The sequence below is a fragment of the Arachis hypogaea genome, chromosome 7, assembly GCF_003086295.3.
Source record: "Arachis hypogaea cultivar Tifrunner chromosome 7, arahy.Tifrunner.gnm2.J5K5, whole genome shotgun sequence".
NCBI lineage: Eukaryota > Viridiplantae > Streptophyta > Magnoliopsida > Fabales > Fabaceae > Arachis > Arachis hypogaea.
In genome coordinates, this window is record NC_092042.1 from 5943222 (window position 1) to 5971084 (window position 27863).

The window sequence follows — 27863 nt, forward strand, 5'->3', positions numbered from 1 at the left end:
TCCTAGGGGTTCTAGTTAAAATTATTTATTTTGAAAACATGTTATAGTTCTTATATAATAAATGCTTTAAAAAAAAATTAAAATTTGTAGTTTTTCAGAGAACTTATTCACTAAATCCAAAATATAGTTACAGTCTACTTGCTCAAGCTTAATCAAGAATGTAGATATAATAATTAAAAAGATAAATTAATTATCATAGTAATTACATGTCAGATCTCAGCAAGAAAGGATACTTTTATTTTATATTTAGCTTTGCCAAGATAGTACCTGTAACTAGTGAGAGATTAAAATGGTAAATTAATCTAATAATCTGTAAGAAAAAAAAAATATTAGTATTTATATTTCATATTAAGACTAAATGTTTACATGCGTTAATAGAACTTTCTTCCCATGACTCATCGACCATTTACTCCATTGTTACATACAATAACACAAGATGAAGAGTCATTGATAGGTGCTATAAAGCAGGACTTGAGTTGTGATTTCAAGGATTTCTGCTGGTACATATACTGAGTCAAACAAGAGAGGAAAAACCAGTTGAAGGGTTGAGTAACTACTGGTCCATTCACAGTTGGAAGGAAGAACAAATAAGGCCAAGTATAGGTTACTTTATGAACAAATAGTGCAGTTACTACTACTTGTTCAGTATATATCTTACCATTGCCTATTAATTTAACTGTGAATCCATCAACAGCAGTTTTAGTTGTAGCCATCACATTCCAATCAACCAAAGAATTTTGAGATTGACTAAAATCTTGCCACCAGCTGAAACCATTAGAATCTTGAGGTTCATTGTCCACATATAATGCAAACTTGTTATGTCTCAGCATTGCAGCCTCACTAGTTTCACCATGCATATAGGAGTCACACTGAGTGTCAGAAAATGGATTAGTACTGAAAAATGGAACACTGTATGGTTGTGGTGCCACATCAACAACATCTTCATTAGCCATATCCACATCATCGCAACTCAACTTGAATATCTCTTGCTGATAGAAGCCAACAATGTCTTTCATGGTTGGTCTCTTACGCGGCTTCCTCTCGGTGCATCTTAATGCCAATAAAAGCACCTTAGTGACTTGACATGCTAGTCGTCCTGAACTGGGAAATGCATTAGCAAGATCTGGATCAACAATCTCCTCAATTTTTCCTGTTTCCAACCAAATAGATCTAACCCAACTCACTAAACCGGTTACCTTTCTTTCCTCCTCAACAACCACTCTCTTTCTGGTTAGTAACTCAAGCAGGACTACCCCATAGCTGTACACATCTGACTTTCTGCTCTGCACTATTACATATGCATTCTCTGTTTCAGGGGACAACACAAGTACACAACCATGTTAGAGAGATACTATGCGTTAGAAAAAACGGAGCGTGCAAGCAAAAGCGCGAAATTACACAATTGACACAAAGAAACACCAAATATTTTACTAAAAAAATATAATATAACAAAGTTATAAAATTGGGTAACCACTCTACCCTAACCAAATATCTAAGAGATACAAAGTGGTAATTGGTGATGCTACTCTACCTAGACTAAATCTCTTTCAAAGAGATCCTAAATGGGTAGCCGCTCTACCCAAACCAAATCCCTGAAACCCAGATACAAAGTGGTAATTTGTGATACATCACCCAAAACCAAGTCTCAATTCCACTCAAAATACCAAATCAAATGGTGTAAATACTCAACCCAAATACAAAGAGAAGATACCGAAAGTATAAAACCAATCTTCTTTCACCAAAAGAGCGAATAATGACTTGGTGCACAAAACAAATGTGAAGACACAACACACAAAGAAAAACCTTACAATTTTCTCTCTAGCACTCACTACATTGTTACACCCATTATCATACCAAACCAAACTAACTAAACCACCGATTTATACTAATCCTATGATGGTAAACAAAGAAAATCTCACTTGTTAAACTTATCAACTTACAAGATCTAGTTGATACATATTTGTTGGCAACACCTCATCTTTAACTTTTTCAAAACTTGATTTCATCTACATGCTTCTTTACGTTAACATGTATCAAAAGAGAACTTCGCTTTTGTTTCAAAACTCATAAGCTCCAAAGCCACAATCTTTGACCATTTGACTATCTTTCATTTCCACAATCTTGCGGAGATACATCACAATGAAATTGATCCTTTCTTGAAGTTTCATGTTTCTTCTAAACCAAGTTACTTAATCATCAAATTTGATTTTGCTTTCTCACACTATGCAAGTATCGTCACATTAGAGAAGCAGAAAATGCGATTAGCTATGAAATTGGTTTGAAAAATGCAAATTACTTTGAAAAGTACAGGGTGCATCATGATCCTTCTTCTAATCTCAAAACTAAAAAACATCAACATCCAAAACTAAAACTAAAACTTAACACTAAGAAGTTAATCTAGCTTAGGAGAAAGATCTATGTACCTGGTGCGATATAACCAGCAGTGCCTACAACATACGTTGAAAGCTTTTTGCAAGACTGAGATTGACTATAAGAATGTATAGCTAGGTTCCTGTAGAGGGCAGTACCAAAATCAGATATAAGAGCTCCATGTCATCATTAAGAAGTATATTCTGTGGCTTTATGTCTCGATGCACTATGGGTGTGGTGTGGTCATGATGCAGATATTTTAGTCCATGTGCAATTCCAACAGCGATGTTAAGCCGTATATTCCAACATAAGGGTAGTGGGGGATGTTTCCCATGCAAAATGTCATGGAGGCTTCCATTCTTCATGTACTTATATAAGACTAAACCATAGTTCTCTCCTATCCAGTAGTCTGCACAAGAGACCAAGTTTCTATGCTTGATCCCTCCCAGCACTTCAATTTCTTTCCGCATAATATGTAAATACTTCCTCTTGTTCCTTTCAAATGCAATCTTCTTTACCGCAGAAGTCGTATCACCCAGTTGAGCTCTATAAACAATCCCATGAGCTCCTCTGCCAATAATGTACTGATCATTTAGGTTATCTGTAGCCTCCATCACTATGTCGTGAAGGGAAGCTGACTGGTTTTCAGTGAAGAACTTAATAACAGACAACCATTTTTCACCATAGACATCATTCTTCATTTCTTTCTTGCGGAGATACATCAAAAGTAGAGCTACCAGCATAGCTGAAACAAACAGTGAGGATGCAAGTTCTATCATTAAAATTACCAATGCACTGATGCCTTTGTGATCAGTTGATTGATAGGGACATGGCTTCAAATTACTAGTGTTGGTGCAATTCAGGCCACTAGAAGGAGAACAACTGACACATAAATGGGGATTGCCCAAGAAAGAAGATGAAGAGGAATTCAGAAACTTAAAGAGAGATTTCGGAATAGGACCATGCAAGAAATTGTTTGAAATATTGATCTCAATCAATGAAAGTAGTTTATCAAGAACATCTATGTTTCCTGTCAAATTGTTCAGTGATAAGTCCAGACTTTGCAGTTCTTGTACATGCCCAAGTTCTAAAGGAATCACACCTGTCAATCCATTGCAACTCAAATTCAACCCATAGAACAGATTCTGCAGTTTTCCCAATGATGGAGGAATTGTTCCTCCAATCAAATTTCCACCAAGTTGTAGTTCACGAAGCTTGCTAAGTTCTGAGAAAAAGCTCGGGATACCACCTGTAAAATGATTCTCTCTTAAAATCAATGTGGTTATCCCTGTCCAGTTCCTCAGACTTGATGGGAAGGAACCGTTTAGGGAGTTGAATCCAACATCAAAATGATCCATTTTAGTACAATTTGACAGCTGTGGTGGCAAAGGTCCTTCCAAATTGTTGTGTGAAAGATCCAAAATCGTAAGATTCACAAGCTTTCCAAGTGCAGATGGTATGAGCCCAGTAAACTTGTTCAGTGACATGTTAATTGCAGCAAGATTTGTACAATTTTCTAGACTTGGTGGAATTGGTCCACTGATGTTGTTCTTGCTTATGTGTAAGTATTTGAGGTTCATATTACTCTCAAAAACAGGAAGAGACCCAATGAAATTATTTTCACTGAGAATCAGCATACTCAGACTTGTACACCTTCCTACATCAGAAGGTATGTTACCTTGAAGTCGATTAGATCCCATGTTCAGCACTTGTAACTTCTTTCGAAAGCAAAGACTTGGTGGAAGATTACCAGTGAACTTATTATTTGTAAAGTCCAGTTTCACTATGCTGCTATTGATTCCCAAGTCTTGAGGAATGACTCCTGAGAACTGGTTGTCAAACAAAGACATAGTCTTTAGATTCTTGAGCTTTGCCATCTCCAAAGATAGTTCCCCATTCAATCTGTTCTCATTCAGAAACAATTCCTCTAGTTTACTGCAATTACCAATGGATGAAGGAATCGTACCTGACAACTGATTACCATGTAAGTGTAACCTTAACAGCTCAGTCAAGTTCCCAATACTGGATGGTATAGGACCACTGAGATGGTTATTGTGAAGGTTCATTTCTTCAAGCTGACGAATTTGAAACAAGGAATCGGGAATCGTACCACCCAATAGATTAGACGACAAATTCATGCTGCGTAAGCTTTGCAACTTCTTGAAGATATTTGGTATCAGTCCGCTAAAGCTGTTATTAGAAAGGTCTAAGACCTGAAGCAAAGTACAGTTACTTAGCTTTGAAGGTACCTCTCCTAAGAAACCATTATTCGACAACACAAGGGTCTGCAAGCGATATAATTGTCCTATTTCTGGTCCAAGTTGACCTTGAATCCCAAGATCACTGAGATTAAGGGAGATCACATTATAGGCATGGTTGCATTGGACTCCAATCCACGAGCACGGAACCGAATCAGAGCCCTTCCACGTGGAGTTTATGATGGGTGGAACAAAGGTCCAATGAGTCAAGAGTGAAAGGAGAGTGACACCGTCAGAGGCAAGAGCAGAAGCATCATACAAGGAGGTAGAGAAGCAAAGAATCAAGAAGAGTGTGACACTACTCATACGCATAGTGACAAAAGGCATACAAGGTAAGTAAGTAGCAGTTAACAAAAATGGTAGGACAAAGTATTAAGTGTTTGGAATGAATGAGATTTTTTTGTGCTTGGAGTTGACGAGTCTGAGTTTCACTTGAGTGAACGCGGTTGGGGGATACACGGTTTAGGTAAGCTGTGCAATTGTGGAAGAATTTCTTCGCAAGTGCGGGGGAGGTGCTCTATTCATTTAAGGAGCTTTCTTCGGTGGGGAAAGAATAATCTGGACCTTGAAGGACCAGGTTATAAATTCAAATAATAAAAAATGCATGGGTTGGTTCACAATTAAAGTAAAATAACGGTTGAGAGGAATTTGAAAAAATTTCAGAATTTCTTATTACAAGAAAGCACCAACGGCACGTCATGGTTGAGGGGAGGAGATCTGCACGGTGTCATCGCTGCGTCGTCTTCCCCGACAAGTTCTGCCGCTTGTTTTGCTTTTGCTCCGGCGGATGTGAAGCACTCGGAGCACAGTTTGGGCGTGGACTCAGTGCCGTTGGCTGAGGAGATCTGAGAAAAGAGCAAAACAGAGAGATTCAGAGAGGAGAGAGAGCTCGCCTCGCCGTCGTCGTTTTGCCGTCGCCACCGCAGTTCATCGCCTCTCCAGATCTGGTCGCAACGCCCAAGCCTCTGAGGATGTTCCATTACGACCTCCTTGACGAGACGCAGAACAAGCTCGATTATATCCTCCCTCTCTCTCTCACTGTTGAGAACTTCCTCGAGTGTCGCCTCCATATTCTCGTCTTCAAGTCCGGCATGGCCAAGTTCATCCATCAGTGCATATTAGGTCTTTTTACATCTTTTCACATTTTTCCTCAATTTAGGGTTTTTAAATTCCTAATTTTCTATCACTCATGTTTCTTTATTTTTTTGTGCTTACTTTAAATTCCTCAATATCTCTTATTGCAAGATACTTTGTTTATTACTGGTTGAATCACTTAATATATTATAGTTATTGCTTTATCAAAGTACATCTCAGGATTAGCTGTTTTCTAACAATTGTTCTTGGATACTGCTCAAGAGTGTAGATATTATGTTGTGTGAGGTCTTATGTAGACATGCCATTGCAGATAAGAGGGTTCAGGAATCTAAAACATCAAATGATTCTGCACAATCTTCCTTTGCTATGCTTGCTGTTGAAAAAGATGATAGACATGCCATTGCAGATAAGAGGGTTCATGAGTCTTGGTATTGCTATCTCTTGCCTTGTTTTCACCATTAGTAACTGGAAGGTACAATTAAACTGAGTAGCAATATACATGGTATACATACAATACAATTGGTATGGAAGTCAATCATGTCTAGCTGTTTAACCGCTATACCACAGGCAATGCAATATGCTTGACCCAAAGCAATATAGAATCTGTTGTTTGGAGTCACCCAACCATCCATGGAACAGAAAGAAGGTAATGTATGCCTTGAAATGAATATTTGATGATGTCACAGACTTTCACCAGTTTATCTATTTTTGCATCTTGTAGCATGATGTCACTATGTATAGTTATAAAATCTTAAAAGGCTACCCAGTTCAAAACTTTAACATGTTTGATAAGGGTAAAAATATCTCATCTCTAATGAGTTTCAAATGTACCTTTCAATCATAAGTGCAAAAGCTTTATGGTCGTGTCGAAGAACTAGTCAGCCTCAGAACTTATTGCATAAATTAAATCCTTGGTCAAAATGTTGGCATTGGCTCGCAGGGTACCTTTCTTCAGCTTGTGTTATAATCCAAATAAAAGATTTGCAATAACTCATTGGATTGTGATTCTATCTTTTGATAGGATCTGAAAGGAAAAGTTGTTGTCCTGAATTTCTGGACTTATTATTGTATAAATTGTATGCATGTCACAAGAAGGTACTGATTCAAATTGATATGTTGAATTAATGAAATATAATTTTGAAATATACTGATACTTGTAGTCATTCTTGTTATAGCTATTAAGCTTATTACAGTGTGGTGATTTAAAAAAGTTTTGCATTGTTCCTGTTTTGGAAAGGATCTTGATGATTTTGTGGAGGCAGCACTGATGTTTTATGGAAAACGTAATTTGTTGGATAATACACCAATTACGTTGAATTTGGAGAAAGACAATGATCCTCGGCTTTCAGCATCTCCATTGAAGTTCCCTGGAAAGCTAGCAATTGATATCCTCAACAACAGGCTTTTTATTTCTGACAGCAACCATATCCGTATAGTGGGTGCTCCCTGTCTCTCTCTCTCTCTCTTAACTTCAAATTAAACCTCAAATCCCAAAATGTATTCAGGTAGTTACCGACCTTGATGGGAACTTCATTGTACAAATCGGTAGCAGTTGGGAGCAAGGTCTGCAGGATGGTTCATTTGATGATGCCACCTTTAACAAATTGGTGACAGTACTTAAAATTTAATGGAGATATGGAGGAGACAAAGGATTCGATAAAGTTACTCAGCAGCAAGAATATTGTCTCCCTTGATGTTCATAACAAGCTGATGAGTTGGATTAAGGATGTGGAATCAAATGTGCCTGCAATTGATGTGCTGGGAGGCGATTCACATAAACAAATTGGTGAAATTTCAGAGCCAGAGAAAGATGGGAACACAAACAACCCTGACTTCAAGCCCGAAGGTGTTGGGGTGTTCGAGGTTATCTCAATTGAGCTAGTCACAATACTGCAGGTCCGATGTCGCGAGGAAGCTGGAAGCTGATCAATCTTGCTATTCTTTTTTTTATTAATTAGACTAGTATTTTGTGGATTATGTTGGTATATAAATTTTTAGGAATTCCGTTACTTGATATACTCATTCTGTTCATACAAGAGATTATGGTATTTGATACCCTATTACTATTAAGGGTGAGTTTGGCAAACATGTTGAAATGTTTGGCAATTTTTTTTTCTCTGAAAGTAGACATAATTTTGTATTTTAAAAGCACGTTCACTCGACGCAAGAAACGGTACCTTTTGTGCACTTAAAGTGTGTTTAGGTTTGTTATTGGTCATTATTGGTTTTAATAATTTTTTCCAATATTTTTTTATCATTTTTAATACTTTCTTTTATATTTTTGATTTTTTTAAATTAATTTTTTTATTATAATTTTGTTATAATATAAATTATTGATTTTATTAAAAATGACAAAATAAATAAAAAATTGATCATACATAATAATAGAGTCATAAGTAATAAAATATTATCGTCCAAAATAATACTAAATAAAAAATATTGAGAATAAAACAATTATAGAATATTTTTTGTTTGATATTGTAAAATTTATCATTGTAATTTTTGTGTATTGTTTATTATTTTAATTTTTTTTATAATATGTATCGTTATTCTTATTAAAAATAAATTAAATCACTTGGAATTTATTAGAAACTCTTTTCCATTTCCTTCAAATTTTTCCAGAATAAAAAATCACATTTCAATATGAAAGATGAAATTGTACAGGAGAATACGTGTTTGATTAAAATATGTAGTGTTTGATCATTAAAATATGGGTAGTAATTTTTGGGAATATAGATTTGTATTACATTATTTTAAGCCCATGTTACAAAAAAAATAGATGGTAAAAAAAATCAATTTTTTCAAAAAAAATCGGTCTTTAAATAGTTGGTCTAACTGAACCATACTGAACCGGTCTGCAAATTCATTAAATTTTGGGTCAAACATAAAATTTCTAACACTTGTTGTACGGATGCAATCCTAGCCATTGAATTAGCATCTTTTTACTTGGTCCATCAAGGTTTGGAAAATACTTTCCCCACCAAAGACAAAGCCTTCATTTAAATGTCGTTTTATCATTTGACATTTATTGCAGTTTGTTATTTAAATCTTTTGGTTTATGTATAAATGATCAAAAATGATATTTATGGGGAGGAGTGGTGTTTAACATTACTGTGGTGTCAGGCACAACTCGGACCCAATGACTTCTTGAACTTAATTCAAAAAGCAAACAAACAGAGAAAACGGATCATCTGATTTTATGTAAATCGTCAAAAAAATTTTGATCATGGAGAAATCGCAGGTCCGATTTACTTTATGTGAATTTCAGATCCTCCCTCCATGCAAAACAGATCCTCCGATTTGCTTCCAAAAACTTAAAAACAAAAAACTCGAAGAGTCCGGTTTCTTAACTCCAAATCTGAGCAAAAAACTATCTCACAAATTGGTGTAACACCTCCATCATCCATAATCCGGCACAACACCTTCACCTCTTCCATAACCAAAAAAATCAGCCCACCAACGAACCATAATACTTTATTGTTATCATATATTGGCCTTCGTACGTAAGCAATTATTTTTGTAATAATTAAAATGAACGCGCAAAGTCTTTTGTAAAATTATTATTATTAGGTATATCTAATCGATTTGTCGTTTTCCCCTTCTGTAATTTATTCAACTCATTAGAGAATTTTAAAAACTGTAAGAAAGAGAACACGTACGGTTGCCTATGTTTACTTTCTCCTCTCATCTTTTAAGTGTGTGGAACAACAATACCAATATAATCATGGACTTACATGGTAGCATTCAATGGTTTCAGATTGAGCATTCAATATTAACAAACTTCAACGGTTTAATAATTATAAGTCTTTTAGTTTATGTATAAAATTTGATTCTAAAAAACAATTGATCCTAGGTTTAATAATTATTTTCTATATGTTTCATTTGAATTTGGAATCCCTTATTTGATTTCTATTCTCCCCATTGATACTAATATACTATACTACCATTTTTTTATAATTTTCAAAAATATATATAAAAACTAAAAAGATCATATCTTGAAATTAAACTAATTTGAATAACAAATAAGGCATTAATAAAGTAACAATTTATTATACGTTTAGTTTGTATTTTACCACATGCAGTCATACACGCACTACCATCGTAGCCAACTGCAAACTGGTATACAGATCTGAAGGGTTAAGTATGATTTTGGTCCCCAACGTAGGGGTTGAAAATTTTTTTTGTCCCTCGCCTTTTTTTCGCTTCAAAAGGGTCCCAAGATTTCAGTTTGTTTTAAAATGGTCATTCGGACCAAAATGCCCCTATCCCTTCTTCCCCAAAATCATGCCACCACCACCACCACCAGAACCACCACCACCCACCCCCACCCACTGCCACTCCGTCACCATCTCCATCACACCAACCAAAACTCAAAAAATCATCATCATCATCGTCATCTTCATCAGAACTCATATCCAAAACTCAGATCCACAACTAAAACTCAAACAAACAAAAACTCAACTCAGAAAATCATCATAAAAAATCTAGAACTCAACTCAGATAAACAAAAACTCAGATCCAGAAATTTCACAAAAAAATTCAATTCACAGAATTCACAGAAGAAGAAGAAGAAGAAGAAGTGGGGGCGGCAGTGGGTGTGGCGGCGGAAGAAGAAGAAGAAGAAGTGGGGGGCGGCGGTGAGTGTGGCGGCGGGAGGAGGAAGAAGAAGAAGAAGAAGAAGAAGAAGAAGAAGAAGGTGTGGCGGCAGGCGGGGGCGGCGGGGGCGGCGGTGCAGCAGCATGGGTCTCCTTTCTCTCCCTCCTCCCCCCTCCCTTTTCTCTCCCCACCCACCCCCGCTTCTGGATCCCCCCTTTCTTTCTTTTTTTTATTTATTTTATTTTATAATTTTTTTAATAAAGGGTAATTTGGTAATAAAAATAAATAAATAGTAAAAAGGACGATTTTAAAACAAATTGAAACTTTGGGGACCATTTTGGAGCGAAAAAAATGCGAGGGACGAAATAAATTTTCAGCCCCTACGTTGGGGACCAAAATCATACTTAACCCCAGATCTGAATTGCCTGATTATGCTGAATTCAAATGCATTATGAGCGAGGCGCAATCAAGAAATCGAGCATATATTAGTGCAAGTATAACTCGATAAGATGTAATTGTATATAGAACGCAACCTAAAAGTAAAAACTTACCTTATCAAACAGCATTGGAAGAATTTCCCCCATAGATATGGATACTACAGTTAGCAAAAGATATTAACATGTAAGCAAACCTCTAATGAATTTACAGAAATAGAGGATGAGCAGGGATTCTAGATTACTTTGACCTACGTTGGCGTCAATGTAATAAGAGATTGTACAAAGTGAAGATCCAAGTTACATGAATAGAGTCTGCAATTTACTTTACATGATCGACCTCAAACAATGCTCGCAGTCAACCAATTTTATCAGATCACGGATGTCAGATGCACCTAAAATACGAATATTATATTAAAACATACAATAGGCAGAATGAGACTACAGACTAGGATGTTGCACAATTAGTGTGCAAATCATTACAGTCAAACAAGTTACAAAATTAGGATACTATATGGAAAAAAAAAAGGGGGAAAGTTTTTTCCATCAATGAATAGCAACTCTTATCTTTCATTAGAAAGTAATTAATTTGATATCAAGAAAAGAAAATGGCTGACACTGGAAAAGAAAATAGCTGTAAGTAAACATACAAAGCTTCTAAAATTTGTAGTTTCTTAATGCAATACAACAGCTAAACCGGGGGTTCACCACAGAAAAAGGTTCAAGTGAGAATGGTAGTTTTACGAATGCAAGGAACAAATTTGAGTAATCAGATTTTACATCAACTAGAATGAGATATCGCGTTGCATAGATTCAAATAAATATCAAAAGTGACTAATAAATATTATAAAAATAATTTCAAATACATAAATATGATTACGAATAATAAATTATTTTTTGAAAAGTATATATTTTGAATTATAGTAGTTTAATTACATAAAAATATACGTGGTAAACATTTTAAGATTTTATGTAAAGTAATTATTTGTATAATCTCTAAAGTTATCATTACTAATTTATGTTTCAAAAATTAAAACTGCATATATCTATATTGTCAACTATTTTAATAAGTACAAATAAATTGTATTTTTTCATTGTATAGGATTAAAAGATAAATATTAAAATAAAATAACATTGAATAGCTACCTTAATTTGAATCAATTCAAAAGTAAACGTTGTATAGACTGAATACAAATTATAATTTTATCTAAATTTGTTATATTTATTGGTGTGTTTTATAATACTATGACAGATAAAATATATTTTTTGTCCTTAATGTTTGTTAAAAGTTTTAAAAATATCCCTAAGTTTTATTTTGTTTCAATTTAGTCTCAAAAAATTTTTATTTGCTTCAACTATATCCCTGACTACTAATTTTTCAAAAAATTTAGGACCAATTTAACAACAATTTCACAAGATGTCATGCATTATTGCTGGATCAATCCTAAACTTTCTAAAAATTTATATTTGATGTAAATCGAAAACTTCAGGAACAAAATTAAAACAAACCATATATAGATAGTCAAGATTAAGAATTGTTAAAAAGACCATACGACAAATTAAGAATTAAGAATTCATGCAACTTTAATCTTGACCATTGATGTAAAAGATATAACCCAAATTTATTTCTCTCATAAAAGCACTCCTCTCACTTGGACCTCTCCCTATATAGTGTGAGTTAGCTTAGTAGAATACCAATAGGCACTAAGTGCCAACAGAAGGAAAATTTTCCATCCTAGCATGATCAACAGCCGCAGGTGTTATAAAAATGTTTCATGTTATTTTCAAAACCTTTAACTCCATAGCAGAAATGTTGAGGCTCTCTAACCTTATTCAGCATTTTGCATCTGATCATGCTCGATAAATTCTAGAGCATCATCCTTGGATACAACATTAACACGGCTAACCCGGCTTTTATGCGTTACTCCATAGATCTTGTCAGCAACTTTCACAAGCTCTGGGCAAAATGTTGTTGTGATAAATTGTGTGGTTGAAAAGTCTGCCAGACGGCGGATCATATCTACGGAAGTTTAAGGATCCCAAGACAACAATATAAAATGGAATCTTGATATCAGTCAATAAGGCAAGCATAATAATTGTTAAATTTAAATATCACCAAAAGCACATATCTGAATCTAAACATTTCCCAACTGCCTCCTCCAAAGCACATTGATTGCAAGCATGGATAAATTTGAACTTTATATTATATATCTTCAATAAAAAAAATTATATTTTGAAACAAAAATGTAATTTACAAAGTAATAAAGACTCACCAATGCAACAAGACCAAGGCTAAAATAGACTTCTCCAAATGAAAGATGAAGCACTGCCCTTTGAAATTCACTTGAAATTGTATTTCTCATGTAAAACTGTAAATTTTAATGTATATGTACCTGCATTTCCCTCTACTAGAAGCACTTAATGCAAGAACTTAACCTGTATCTTGGTGCTTAGGTACGTTTAACAGCAATACTTAAGAGAGAAAACAAACATGAAGGTATTTCCCTGGCCTTTTGAGATGAGCCTTAAATGAAAGAAGTTTGAACTATTTTAGATATCAAGAAAAACGTATTGTGTCATTTGATTGATGAATCTCACCTAGTAGGATAAGTCTTTTTAGCTGTCAAAGAACCATGCAAGTAACAGCTTTAGTATTTAGAGGAGATGGTCAACAAGATGACTATTATATAAGCACTATAAAATTTTATCGAACCACATATGCAATACAAGTGACTGAGGAATCACAACCAGTTAATTGCCATGAAAATAAGATAGCAAGAGTAATAAAATGGATACTTCCAACAGCAGTTCTGTATTGTGGATCCAGAGCCGCATCAATCTCATCAAATATATAAAACGGAGCAGGATCACATCGTTGTATGGCAAAGATAAGTGTAAGAGCAACTACAGTCTTTTGACCCCCAGACAACTGCTTCAGGACTGTGTCTCTCCTTGTCCAGTAAAAGAAACCTGCAAGGAATAAACGTGCCAGGAATGTTGAATAATTATAATTATATACCTAAATTGTGTGTTAGTATGAAAGCAAAACAGCAGCTTTGGTTTGGACCAATGCTAGACCAATAAATGAACTGGCAAAAACATTTAAATCATAAGTGAAAAGGGCACAGCAGAAATGCACTTGCCTTCACTTTCACTCCAATGTACTTTTCTACTCTACCCTCTGGGTTTGCTTCACGAGTACCATCCTCATCATCATCGTGACCACCCTCCTAAGGGAAAGGAATGGATACAAAATATCAATTACAATAACCAAAAACGAAAAAAATAACTTCAATTGAGATAGCTCACTTCTCACAAATTTCACATAAAAAATCGATAATCAAGCACCACACAAGAGAAAGTAAGAAATCACTTTGACATAAAAGCATGATCCTATATAACATGCTAGAAAGCAAGATCCTTTCACAAACCAGATAAAGATTTAACAATCACAAACCTTCTTCTTCATCATAAACAGAAGACCATCATCCCCCGGTACGAGTTCAGAAAACACTTTTTGAAAATGCCAAGCAACACCTTTGAAAGTGCGTTCTATTGATTCATCCTTCCGTTGATCAAGTACAGATATTAGCTCCCTAATTTTCTGCAATTACTCAATGCCAGTGACAGAGAACTCAAATAATTTAGTGATGCTGTATAGACCAGTGTCAAAAAAAAAAATGCAAAAGCTGGGTTTGGATGTTTCACATTCAAAATGAACCTTAGTACTGGAATACAACTCACATAAGAAAATAAAAGCAGTCAAAAAAAAAGGGGAAAACGTTATTTCATATATATGTAAGTGGTTAACAACACCTTTGTTAGAATATTATTAGGATTAATTAGGATCAATTAGTATTATTTAGTACATCTAAATATTTATTATAGGAGATTACGTCCTTATTATTACGATTCTCTTAGTACCTATAAATATCCTTTCATATTATATCATTATAGACAACTTGAATAGACACACAATCCTTTCTCCAGTTTAGTCTCTTGTTTCTAACATGGTATCAGAGCCATGGTATCCTCCTTGAAGAGGATATGTTATTTTTCCTTGCGGTGAAATCACCATAGTTTTTTTATTTTTTTCTCTATGCCATTCTTCTTTTCCTTTTGTCACTCCTTTGATACTTTCTCACCTCATCGACTAGCATATTCTCTCCGTCTTGTGTCTTTTCGAGTCGAATGATCAAGCACCAATGTCATCCGCTGTTTTTCTATTCTCATGAAGAAATCATATAGTTTTTGCTCTCTTTCCGGCAGTTTCGTCTGCGTTCTGTCGTGGCAGTTCCGTCTGCATTTTCTCGTGGCAGTTCCGTCTGCATTCTCTCGTGACAGTTTCCTCTGCGTTCTCTCGTGACAGTTACGTCAGCGTTCTCTCGTGGCAGTTACGTCTGCATTCTCTCGTGGCAGTTCCGTCAGCGTTTTCTCGTGACAGTTACGTCTGCCTTCTCTCGTGGCAGTTTCGTCTGTGTTTTCTTGTGGCAGTTCCGTCTGCGTTTCTTTCTGGCAGTTCCGTCTGCGTTTCAGACAAGCGACAGTTCCATCTGCGCTTCCTTCAGACTAGCGGCAGTTCCGTCTGCGCTTCCTTCAGACAAGCGGCAGTTCCGTCTGCGCTTCCTTCTAGCAGTTTCGTCTGCACCCGTTTTATCAATTTATGCAGTTTTTTTCTCTTTATTTCGTTGTTTTAAATAAGTTTCAAACTCAAGTTTGAGGGGGGATGTTAGAATATTATTAGGATTAATTAGGATCAATTAGTATTATTTAGTACATCTAAATATTTATTATAGGAGATTACGTCCTTATTATTACGATTCTCTTAGTACCTATAAATATCCTTTCATATTATATCATTATAGACAACTTGAATAGACACACAATCCTTTCTCCAGTTTAGTCTCTTGTTTCTAACAACCTTTTTCAGGGACAAATCAAAATATCACCACCATTTTCTGGGAGAAATGAAAATATCAACAATCAGATGCCATGAAAGATCAGTTGTACCAAATCTTTCAGATGCTATAGTGCAGAACAGGAACTAGCAATGTATATCAAGCATTTAGCTGTCAGGTAATCACCCACCTTAATGTGAATTATAAAGAACCATTTCAACCAAAAGGCCAGACAATTACCTCATCTCCTGCATCAAGTTCAGCTTGCCTTTTCTGAAGTTCCTCTCGTTGTTCTGTAAAATTTATATACTGGTCAAGCGCTTTCTTGTTTACATGACTGAACTGCTGCAGTTGATCATTGCACCTGTGCAACGCTTTATGCAATTCTTTGATATTCCTCCTTTTGTACCTAAGAAGGTGCAATAAAGTTAGCTAAAACCAAACTATAGAGATAACAACAAACTGCAAGGAAATAACCTATAACTGTAACAGCACATATCTTCTGCATTATTTAAAATATGGCAGATTTCTTGATCATTCAAAATATAAAAATAAAAACTTTATTTATGTCCCAAAATTGAAATAAAAAAGAAATGATCATCAAGAAAAGCCTTACGTCTCAAATGCATCTGATGTCAATCGGCCCAGTTCCCTTATTTTCTTTGTATATTCCTCTTCTTTAGCAGAATATATCTTTTTTTTACTCAGCAACTGCTCTAATTCTTTTGTTTCTTCCTGAAGTTTTCTTTCATACTCATCCTCCAAAGACTGCAGACCATAGTCATCATTATTGATGAAGCAAAAACTACTATAGCCAGCAATCAATCTATAAAATTCTGTTTGGTTCATAGACTAGAACAAATTACAAAAGTCCAATTTACTCTTATTTTTTCCATACAAAAAGTTTAGGAAGAAAAGTATAACGATAAAAAATATAATTATGAAAATTTGATAAAAATAAAGAAAGAAAAAATAGAAAATAAATTGTGTTTGTGTCCCTGGACATATCTTATTTGCCAATCACGATTTTGTGTCTTTGTGTCCCTGTTTCAGTGTTCCGTGCCGGTAAACGAACGCAGCCTAAGAAGACTACATACCTTCAACTTATTGATTTCTTCTTTGATCTGTTTAATTTCCTTTGATCGTGCACTTATACTATCAGAGACTCCTGAGAAAGATAGTGTTGTCAACCATGGAATTATAATGTTTCTTCAAAACATCACGAAAAGAAAAGATTAAATGGAAGTCTCACTTCTAAGCTGCTGCGTTGCATCATCAACTAACAATTTAGCATCGCTAAGTTCCTGCGCCTTCAATCCAGCATTTACACCCAGAGTGTCATCATCAGCAGATGATATTACAGCTTCCAACTCTTGCTTTCTTCTCCTCAGGTTTGTTGTTAGATTAGTTTCCAGCTCCGCTTTCCGTGCTTCCGTCTGCAAATCTCAAGTTAGAATAAGGATCTAGCCCTATAAATTATACCAATACAAATACTATCAATTCAATAACCTCGATACGATCAGTCTTGCATGCAACAAGCTGCTCTTTAAGTTCCTTGATTTCAGGATTCAAACCAGACAAAAGCTTCTTTTCCTCTGGTGTTAAATGGTCAATTAGTTCCGTGCCCATCTCGGCTGTTTTCATTGCCATACTAGCCTTAAGCTGTTCAATCTGATTCTGGACATCAAGAAGTGACTTTTCCTACAAGCCATTAAGGAAAAACTTAAAAATTATTGACACTAAAAATTCCACAGCCAACTTCCAACAGAAAAGAAACTCCAATATAGAAATATAATAACACCTTTTTTGAAAGTGCCTTAGAAATCAATTGCTTCTGCTTGTTAGCATTTGCAATGTCCTGCTTAAATTGTTCCATTTCTGATTTTCCATGAGCACACTCAGCCTCAATCTTCTGCTGCTCGGAAACAAGTTCAGTGATCTTTTGGTCTATCTGTGAGGTTAGTTCAGTGGAAACAAAACTATTGGAGGTTGGAAACAAATATACCATGACAAAGAAAAGCATGTACATTGAAAAAACATGGGTGTCACTATAAAAGTTTCAACAAAATATAGAGCAAAATAATTATCTAAGCAAAATCAATCATTGTCAACAAACAACAAAATCAATAATAATAAAACAAAAAAAAAATCAATGACTTTAGATAATAAGAGTTCAAAAATCATTAAAGTCCACTTAAGGGCTATGAAACCAACCAAGTGCAGTCACACACGCGTTGTCCAACTATTCACGGGGAGAGGGGAAAAAATCCAGATATAATCTTATTTTCTAAAACTTTCTTGACAAAGGTCTTTACAATTTTATACACCAATGCACCTTCATCCACTAAATCATTACTCTAAGAAAGCAACATGAATATTCAAGAGAAACCAGAAATCTAAATGACAAAGAATGATGAATTTACTGTTTGAAGTTAACCAAATTATTAAGTTAATGCCTTCCTTCCTCCTAAACTTTGGAGCTACTTTTCTCTTTTGGGAGAAAGAATATCATAAGAAAAGAATGAAACAAAAAGATAGGATGAAAAGAGATCTCCTTACTGGTGCAAAAATAGACCCAAGTAAAAACTATGAGTGAATCAGCACAAATAAATAAATAAATAAATAAAAGATTTCATTTATTAAAACATATAAATATTAAAGGATATCTTGCAGGTCAGATCTAACTTTCATCAATTCCTCCTCTTTTGAGTGAATTTCATCTTCATTTTGCTTAATGATATTCATAAACTTCAATTTTGATCGTCTGTGATCATAAAATCCTCCCGTCATACTACCTTTCCTGCTAACTTGATCACCTGTAATTAAGCACACAGCTTATAGTCACAAAACACACAGCCAGGCCATATCATGTAGACAAGCCATGTAAAGCATTTCCACACCAACCATCCAGTGTTATGCAGTCAAGACCATCAATCCTGGCAACCCTTGAAGCCACATCCAAATTCTTGCACACAACTGTCCGGGCAAATACCTAAGAAATATCAGAAGTGATGAGGGAAATCAATCCATCAATATAGTCAAGAAGATAGTATCACCAGCCACAGACAAAAAACTTATAATTAGATGTTTACAACCCTTTAGCAAATTGCTCCTGAGCATGTATTAACTTGTGTAAATAAAAGTTAACATCTGTTGTAGAAGCTAACCTGACTGAATGCAGGGTTATAGTCATGTTTAAAATTCAATTTCTTTAAGAGGGGGATGACATCAGAACTCTGGGGATAAGTAATGCGTGGTGCCCTCACTCTGTTAAGTGGGATAAATGTAACTCGTCCACCTTTATGTGCGTTAAGATGTCTAATTATCTGGGTTGACGTGTCATCATTTTCAACAACCACATGGAATAAGCTGTTTAAACAAATATATTAAAAGGAAAATGTTAAATTGCATGTACAAGTGAATTGAAACCTGTAAGGAGATCATAGCCTAAGAAGAATGACCAGCACTTCAAAAGGATTGAACAAGTGAAAGCTTTGCATGTTCCAACACAAAATCCATTTCAATCACACCAACATAACATAGAGAAAAATACACACTAGAATGCTACAGTTTGCATAGCCTATATATCAAAGAAATATAAGGGAGAAATGACCTGTTTCCTGCAGTAACTTCAACTGCTGTGAAGAATTTCTCTTCACAATTCAGCAACTCAATGATTGGACCATAAACGCCAGAAATGTTATACTCGCTGCAGATTTTCCGAACTGAGTTCATCCCCCTTCTGACATCCTGAACATAAAGGAGTGTCAAATATGGTGATAGAAAAAATGGCAACCTCTCACTAGAGTAAGTTTATAGAAATAAAATCATGACAGAACATCCCTGAACTGGACAGATAACAGCATCTTCCACTGCATTCCCAGATGCTAAGTACTATCCATTGTTAAATGTCCAATTAGATTGAAACATCAGCAGAGAACATCATATATAATTACAAAGGATTTTATTACCAACACAATAAAACTCCATAGACATACATGGAAAGGAGTATATATATATATAATTCTTAATAATCCCCCTTTCTATTTTTAAAGTCAATTCTTGATGGTTCGTTTTAGTACTGCATAACCTAAAGGACAGAAACCAGGAAGTACTTATTCTTTCAAGTCCTTTCCTTTTATATTATTATAAAAGAGCAAACTCTGCCCATGTTACACAGCTGGTCCTAAGCCCGGATAAAAGAGGATCGTTGTGACCACATAAAAACTGTCAAATCTTCATGACATAGACCATTATTATGAAACAGCAGTAAACTCATTAATCCAAATAAATTGAAGGTTCCTCACCACAGAACAGAACCACTTGATACTTTCTTGAAGTTACATATAAATTCTCTAAGTAATGTTGAGCTGCAATGTATATATAATATATATAGCAAGATCCCCTAAACAGAAAGCAGTTTATAAGATTTTAAGGACAAAGATCTGTATATGTGGTAACAGTTAGCCTAAGTCAGGCAGTATACGTAAGTGATTCTATATTTATACCCCAAATTAGCACCAACGCAGCAACACCTGTGTAAGTGATTCTAAAGTTATACACTAAATTAGCACATACGTACCACACACATAGTGAAAGATGGAAAATCCCAGATTTACTGTAACATTTCTTGAGAATCTAAAAGTACTCAGAAGTCAGAAGTGAGATGATAAATAAGCAAGAAAGAAAAAACACTCACACCGGTAATTGCGTGATCAAGGCTCTTTTCAGCCTTCTCAACTTCAGCTCTCAGCTTATCAATTTCAGCAGTAAGTGTATTTTCTTTGTCCCATAAGGACCTACAAGACAAAAATTTAAAATCACAAGTAATATCTTTGTCACTCTGTAAAGTAACCAATAATAACATTTATTCTATCTAAAATATTATGTAGGTTTCACTACTTAGTCCTTATAGTTTACTCAAATTTTCAGTTAGATCTTTGCAAGCCATTTTTGTTTTAGAAAAAATAATACGAATTATTCTTAGAATATTTCTTTTATTTGATGTAGGATGAATTGTGGAATATTTTGTAAGCGAATATTCCATGAGTATTGAGTTTTTTTTTTAAGATAACCAATTGTAAATTGCAAACTTTTAATCTATAAAGACCTAACAAAAAATTCCATAAAACTATAAAGTCCAACAGAATTCGTAAACCTAATATTCATTCCTTTATCCCAGAAAATATATAAACAACGCAAAAAAAGATATACATACTTCCTCTTATCCAGCAACTTATCTCTTTGAACTTTATATTTATTAAACCCTTGCCGTGACTGGTCGATGTGAGATTGCAAAGTAGTAATCTGAGATCTACATTTCTCAATGGTCTCATCACAGCCATCCAGTTCACCTTTAAGACGACCAATTTCCTCCAAGAGCATTTTTCCCTGTCCCGAAACAACCACCAAAAATAAATAAATAAACAAAGAAAGAGAAACAACATATGATGATAAATAGACAGCATAGCTCAATGAAATTCATAAATACAAATCTAGCAGCCTGATAAAAAGTAGGTGCCTTGATGTATTTAAAATAAAAGAAAAATGGAAGTCAAGGCTCATTATAGCACATAAAGAAAAATTAGCACTTGCCTGCCCTGAGTTTGAGGAAAGCACTCGTTCAAGATCTTCTATCTCCTTGCGAAGCCACTTGTCACGAGCAGCTTTACTCGAAAACTGGGTTGCACGCCCTTGCTTTTGGTAGAGTATACTGAGCTGTTTCTCACGCTCCATTATTCTGATTTATAACAAAATATTTTTTTATTTATTTGGGAAAAAACACAGTTGAGGTTGTTGCATGTTCTCTACAAACACAAAACAACTTACCCTTGCTTTACTAGAGAAAATTTCTGCAAGAATGATGAGGACAAACAATATTTCATTATCTTCTCTAAAATTAGTTCTTTAAAGATATAGAATGAAATTATAAATAGGCAACAGAATGATATTAAAAACATATCATCTCAAAAACACTAATATGTACATTCAGAGAGCGTTGCATCCAATTATATTATTCAACTGCAACTTTAGACACCCACAACCATAGCTTACCGCTTGGTGATTTCTTTTTCTTCCATAACTTGTTCCTCATACATAGGTCTGATTCTCTCCAGCTCATCATTTGAATCTTGAATGTTTCTTTCAAGTATCTTCAGTTGTCTTGCAGCATCTTCCTGAAAGCAGGTAGATGAGAACAGATCTTGGACAAACCATCCCATCAAAAACAAGTCAAACAAGTAATCAACCATCATAGTGATACATTTGCTCGAATATTTCCAGTAATCTTCTCTTGTAGGTCCTTGACATCAAGCTCAAGCTCTGTGTGCTTCTTTAAAGCCTTTGTTCGTCTCTTTTCTATACTTTCTTTCTCTTTGTTAGAGTTTTGAAGTTCTTTTGCAACATCTTTCAATGTATTCTCTAAATCTTTGATTTTCTCATGGGCATCAAGCACATCATTATACTTTTTTGCAGATGTTTCAGAAACCTTGGCTCGGGCTTCTTCTATCTAAAACAAAGTGACAAGCATTCAACTACAGGCATCAAAATCCAATATTTCAAAATTCTAGAGGAGAAATCAAATAGGGTTTCTTCAAAAGCAAATCTAATCAATAGAACACAATAAGTAATCATGAATAAACTTAAAGATGCAGTAAAATTTAACATAGACAACCTCCATAAGTTTATGTTGAGCATCTTGGACTTCTTTGCTATGAATAGCATATTCCAAAGATTTTCTCTGCTTGTCAAGCTGCTGATATTTCCGTCATTCCTCTTTCTCCTCATCCAATTCCTTCAACCTCTCATCTAGATACTGTACAACTTGAATTATTTGCTTTCTTTTGTTACCTATCAAACAGAAAAATTCTGGTTGATAAGAACTCAATGACAAGAATAATGAATAACATAAACCAAAAGCCTTAAAATTAACTAATTAAACAGAAAAAAACATGCCAGTTTCCTGCATAATTTTCAGACTTTCACGACGTCTCTCCTCATAAACTCTAGTACCACCAATTTCTTTCAATAAATCCAGTCGTTCTGAGTCTTTCATCAATGTTAGTGACGATATCTATGCAACAATAAGAAACAAACAATCAAGAACTCTATCCAGCTCACGGTTTACCATATATTTATATTTATATGTAACATCTGACGAAGAATCTTATCAAAATGAAACACACATTTAGGCACCCCCACCATGCACCAATACCTTTCCTTGCTGCACAACATAGTAAGGATTTGAGCGAGAGAACCCAGCACTTTCCAGTAAATTAATCACTTCAGTTTTTCTGCAGATCATTTATCATTTTCTTTAGGAGCAGAGGGAAATAGTCATTTGGCTAAGCAGTATAAACCAGAATATTTCATTTTCCACTGAAGGCAAAAGTGAACGCCAAAACACACGCACTAATATGTTAATAAATTCTACTCACGTTATGTGTTTTCCATCTAAAAAATACTCATCCTTCTTCAAACCAATAGTCCGGCGCAAACGCACTTCCTCCTTGTCAACCTATTCAGCAGCAAAGATAGATGCCAAGATTTCAAACAAAATTATTGCCAATCGTATCCATATTCTATAAAAACAAAAATCACTAGAGTCTTGAGCAATTCTGAAGCAATGGAGAAATTACATCACCCTATCGAGGCTGAAGCATTTAAAAAAAAAAAGAATTTCCATATGACTTTAAAAAAATACAATTATAAGAATCACATCAAAACTTAGGTAGTTTTTCAAAAATTGAAAGAGAGAATACCCAGAGTACTCTGTGAATCAAATGACTCAGAGCAAGCAGAAAGTATTTAACATCATTTTAAAGTATGTAAATTAAATAACTAAAAGAGGCAATAAACAGAAAGAAACTGCACTCATCTTGTAATCACAAATTTATTTAGTGAAAACAAAACCTTTATGTTATTACTCATTAACTCATTTGCCAAAAATGGGTTGAACAGCATTACCCATAATATGCATTCATTAGATGAGAACACACAAATATCCAACACATTGTTGCACTTAAAGCAATTAAGAAATGACATGTTAAAAATATTAAAAAGGCCACTTGTTAGCAGAATTCCATATGAATATTTCTAACAAGAATATTAAAAAGGCTCTATAGAATTATCTTTCTGATAAGAAACAGAAGTACCCAAAGAAAGCTACTTTTCAATAATCCATCACCATGGCATTCACACGATCTGTTATATACTTTTTAGACAACAAAAGATGAAAATAGCATAGAAAAAGATGAATAATAAAAAAAAATTACCGGAATACGGTTGTCTGAATTGTCAAACACAATCTCCACAAATGCAGATACAACCTGGTGCCCAGCCCCTTCCTGTACAGAGAATAAATCAACAAAGCATGCCCAGGTTCTAAAATTGAATAATAAAACATCGGAACCAGCAGTAGGAATGAAGAAATATGCACAATGCCATACATGGAGTAATGAATGTCGATCCTCATTGCGTAGGTTCTGATAGAGATCACTCAACACAAAACGAATGGCTACATATGGAAACACAACTTTTTATTAAAAATAAAAGATTCACAAATCAAATGTCGAAGATAAATTTCAGTTGCATTCCAAAGAATAGATCACTGTCACCAAATTAATGTAATAGAGGCAAAAGAATGGCTGTTTCCATACCATGGAAAAAGTTTGACTTCCCGGATCCATTAGCACCAACTACAAAATAAATAATTAAACAAATAAATAAGATATTAATAATGTTACCAACTAATTTCTCTCTATCTCTATCTATACACACAAATACACACACAAGTTCTGACTAATGAGAGCAATCAACATTTTTTTTTAAATTCTTAATTCTAAATCTTAAGGCTAAAAGAATTCTAAAGGATTGAACAATTTTACCTATAATTTGACAAGTCTTTAATCTTATTCTAAATCTCAATTGAAGAAGTAGGGCAATCCTCCATGGAAAGTGTGATCATTTTCAGTTATTTGGCATTATAGTTGCGGATGATACAAGGATTTTTAAAATATGCCCATGGCAAATTTTGGGCCTGCCGTCATACGAGTGACGCAACACCATGGAAATCACGGGAGCCACAATGGCCGCAACGTCATGGTGGAATGGATCCGGGTGTGATCTTTTGCATTTGGAGGGTTGTTTATGTGTTTTCAAATACCCTAAAAGTTTAATTTACCAAGCTAACGTTCTCCCCCTTTCCTTTTCCACTCTACACGAAGTCATAAACCCACTCAACTAGAAAATCTCTTCCCTCACTCCCTGTTTGCTACTGAAGGACCTGCCGACAGCATCCTTCCCGTGTGCCACCACCGGTTGGCTGGCCCTCCTTCATTCTCGAATCTGCTTCCTTTTTTCTTTACAATTTGAACTATTTTTTCCTATTTTGAACCCTAAATTCTTTGTTTTTTCATTCTAAACCCCATTTTTTCTCTTCTCAATTTCTCACCCCTCAATTTTTTTTTTATTTTCTATTCTAAACCCTCATTGGCATCTGCTGCTTAGTTTATATTAATAATATTATTATTTATGTCATTTTGTTATTAATTTTAGTTTTTCATATCTATTGTTATATATTGAATAAACAGTTTCATATTATTGATAAAATATTAGTAATATATATATATCTATATGTACAATTTATATTTTTTAACGTATCCACCATTTCCGCCACAACTATCCACTAAAACTTTATGCCGGCCTTTTACCACCCTTTCATGATCCTCCATCGAAACCTATGGAAGACATAGGATTATTGTCAAGCAAATCCAATAGATCTCTTTCAATTGAAGTTTTTTTCTATCCAAAAATAGATGGAAGAAGGAAAGAAGTTCACAATAAGAAAAACCAAAAGTACTTCCCATCTTGCTTATGGTACTCATTGGAGCAGCTATTAAGGTTAGCTTCCATGGTTTTGGGAGATGAAGAGGCTAAACATTTATCACAATCTGCTATGCCACAATACAAAGAAGTTGGCTAAAGTTAAAATTTAAATGTACTTTCTTGAAGAGAATCATGTGTCACGTCACTTGATTTGGGGTAAGATTCAGCCACTTGCATATATGATATATCTAGAGCAAATCTTATGGAAGTTTCTCTAAAGGACATGTTTAGGGATTGGCAAGTTTGTTTTGGTTTTTTACCCATCTAGCTTTCGTTTGTAATTCTTCGCCCTTGATTTTTGTAGTTTTAATGTTTTCCCTCTTAAAAATACCATTATGATATCACTAATAGGATTTTACAGAAACTAATGTCTATCAAGCTATGAGAATATTTTCTAGGAAAGAAAATTCACCAAAACACTTTAGAACATATTGCCTCAAAATGTAATTTGTTGAGTTGCGACTACAACATATCATGACTGACATAGCCAATTGCCTGTTGGTTTCACTTTTATAAACCCCAAAGAATAGCTTGGACAAAAGCTACAACAGAGAAGCCTTTACCCAAGCCATGGTTTACAAGGTTACCAAACAACAAACCAAGTAATCGTGCATTTTAAAGGATTTTCCAGAATAAATGGTAGAAAGCATCTAAAAAGGTATTTTAGAAATTATTACCAACACAATTAACTTTAGGACTGAAAGGCTCTGTCGCAATTTGCTCTTTGTAACTCTTAAAACCTTCAATCACAACCTAGAAATCAATCCAAAAATGTATCAAACATCCATTTGGCAAGGAACCAATTTCAAGCAAAGAAATTATGTAGTATGTCCAGAAGAGGAGCACTGCAGGCTTTGTAACAAGAAGACATAATTTAACCAATTCTACCAATTTTGATTACACCATAAGTAATAAATACAAAATAATTCACATCCCAAGGGACATTACCTGCTTAATGTACATGTTGAAACTGACGTAACCGCACCTATGATAATTAAGCAAACAATCCATAAGCATCCATCAAATTAGAAAAAGAAACATTTATATGCATTATTCTTTGGTCACAGCAGAAGTGCACACACAAAATGAGAAAAAAGTTACCATCACAAGAGAATTCAAAATCCACTTGCTTCATATCGAGCATTCACACACCCAAGTGAAGCTAAAGCTTAATTACTTTACTAAACCAATTTTCGAAAAAAAAAAATATCAGGAACGTAAACACTAAAAAAAATAAAAAAAACTACACGGATGCTCTCGTATTCAAGCACCAAACCATAGAAATCCAGTAATATTTACCTCGTGAACCTTTTTAGGGTTTCAAAAATTTTTCAGAAAATTGAAAGGAAAAAAACAAGACAGAGCGAAAATGCATTAACAGACTAAAAAGAAGAAGTATAGAAAGTCAAGGGAGTATCTGTTGTATTTGAGAAATTAATAATATTTTATATTAGATATTTATTTTTTAATTCATATTAAACTAAATAAACAGTTCATTATACACATTATATAAATATTTAATTGGCTCTTTAACGAGATTCGACTCAGAATCATGTTGCGAATTCGTTGCAACTTTACGGATGAAAAATGAATTGGAGAATTGCAGAGAGAGTTAGTTACCTGGCGCACCTTAGCCTACTTTTTCGAGGGGGACGTGGAGGAAGCGGGAAAAAAAAGAAGACGCAAAAGTTGGGATATTTTTCGGTTTTTGTTTTTAGCGTAATGCTATGTGTACGTTAAAATTAGCCACTGAAATCAGTCACTAATATAAAATATATATTTAAATATAAATATACATTAAAAATAAATTAAATCATATTAGTAACTGATTTTAGTATAGAAATAACATTTTTTTTGTTTTTAATACAGGATTAAAAAAAAGAGCCCAATCAATACAATTTTATCTAAAAAAATAATATCAATATATTTTTAAAAAATATCATTTTTTATATATTAAAATTTAAAATATTATAAGACACTAATTTGAATATCGTATTTGTTAATAAAATTTAATTTTATATATTATTAGTATAAATAATTAGGATAAATTACATATGTAAATTGATTGAGAATCAAAATTATGTAGATGTTCTAAACTGAATTGTAAATAGAATCAATTGGATTCGATTTAGTATATATATTGTACCCGTAGTAAATAGAATCAACTTGATTTGATTTACTACTGTACAGCACACATATTAAATTGAATCAGCTTTTGATTCGTTTATTTATTATTCATTGACTTTAAAATATAAATGTCAATAAAAAAATATCTCTTATTTGTATTCAACTAAAATATCAAACAAATCAAAACGAATAATAATAAA

At 34.2% G+C, this 27863-nt stretch overlaps 1 protein-coding gene and 1 pseudogene across 6 annotated transcripts; one reads left to right on the forward strand and one right to left on the reverse strand.

Annotated features, from left to right (window-relative positions):
- Positions 1-311: 311 nt before the first annotated feature.
- LOC112702205 (structural maintenance of chromosomes protein 3-like) lies at positions 312-27231 on the reverse strand (annotated as a pseudogene).
- LOC112702208 (protein SUPPRESSOR OF QUENCHING 1, chloroplastic) lies at positions 5235-7910 on the forward strand. 6 transcript variants are annotated; one of them, XM_025753157.3, is made up of 6 exons: positions 5327-5750; positions 6034-6195; positions 6291-6369; positions 6745-6818; positions 6961-7158; positions 7229-7910. In XM_025753157.3, the coding sequence occupies exons 3-6, from the start codon at positions 6354-6356 to the stop codon at positions 7349-7351; spliced, it is 411 nt and encodes a 136-aa protein (XP_025608942.1). In that variant the 5' UTR covers positions 5327-5750; positions 6034-6195; positions 6291-6353; the 3' UTR covers positions 7352-7910. The 6 variants fall into 6 exon arrangements, with proteins under 6 accessions (XP_072055113.1, XP_072055115.1, XP_072055112.1 ...); XM_072199014.1 differs by lacking the exon at positions 6745-6818 and having other exon boundaries at positions 5240-5750; XM_072199011.1 differs by having other exon boundaries at positions 5251-5750; positions 6034-6369.
- Positions 27232-27863: the final 632 nt, after the last annotated feature.

Bases quoted from the DNA above. Each gene is read 5' to 3' on its own strand.
- LOC112702208 (XM_072199011.1), top strand. The intron at 6,819-6,960 runs GTACTGATTCAA...TGTTTTGGAAAG, and splicing joins TGTATGCATGTCACAAGAAG to GATCTTGATGATTTTGTGGA. The intron at 7,159-7,228 runs GTGGGTGCTCCC...AAATGTATTCAG, and splicing joins ACAGCAACCATATCCGTATA to GTAGTTACCGACCTTGATGG.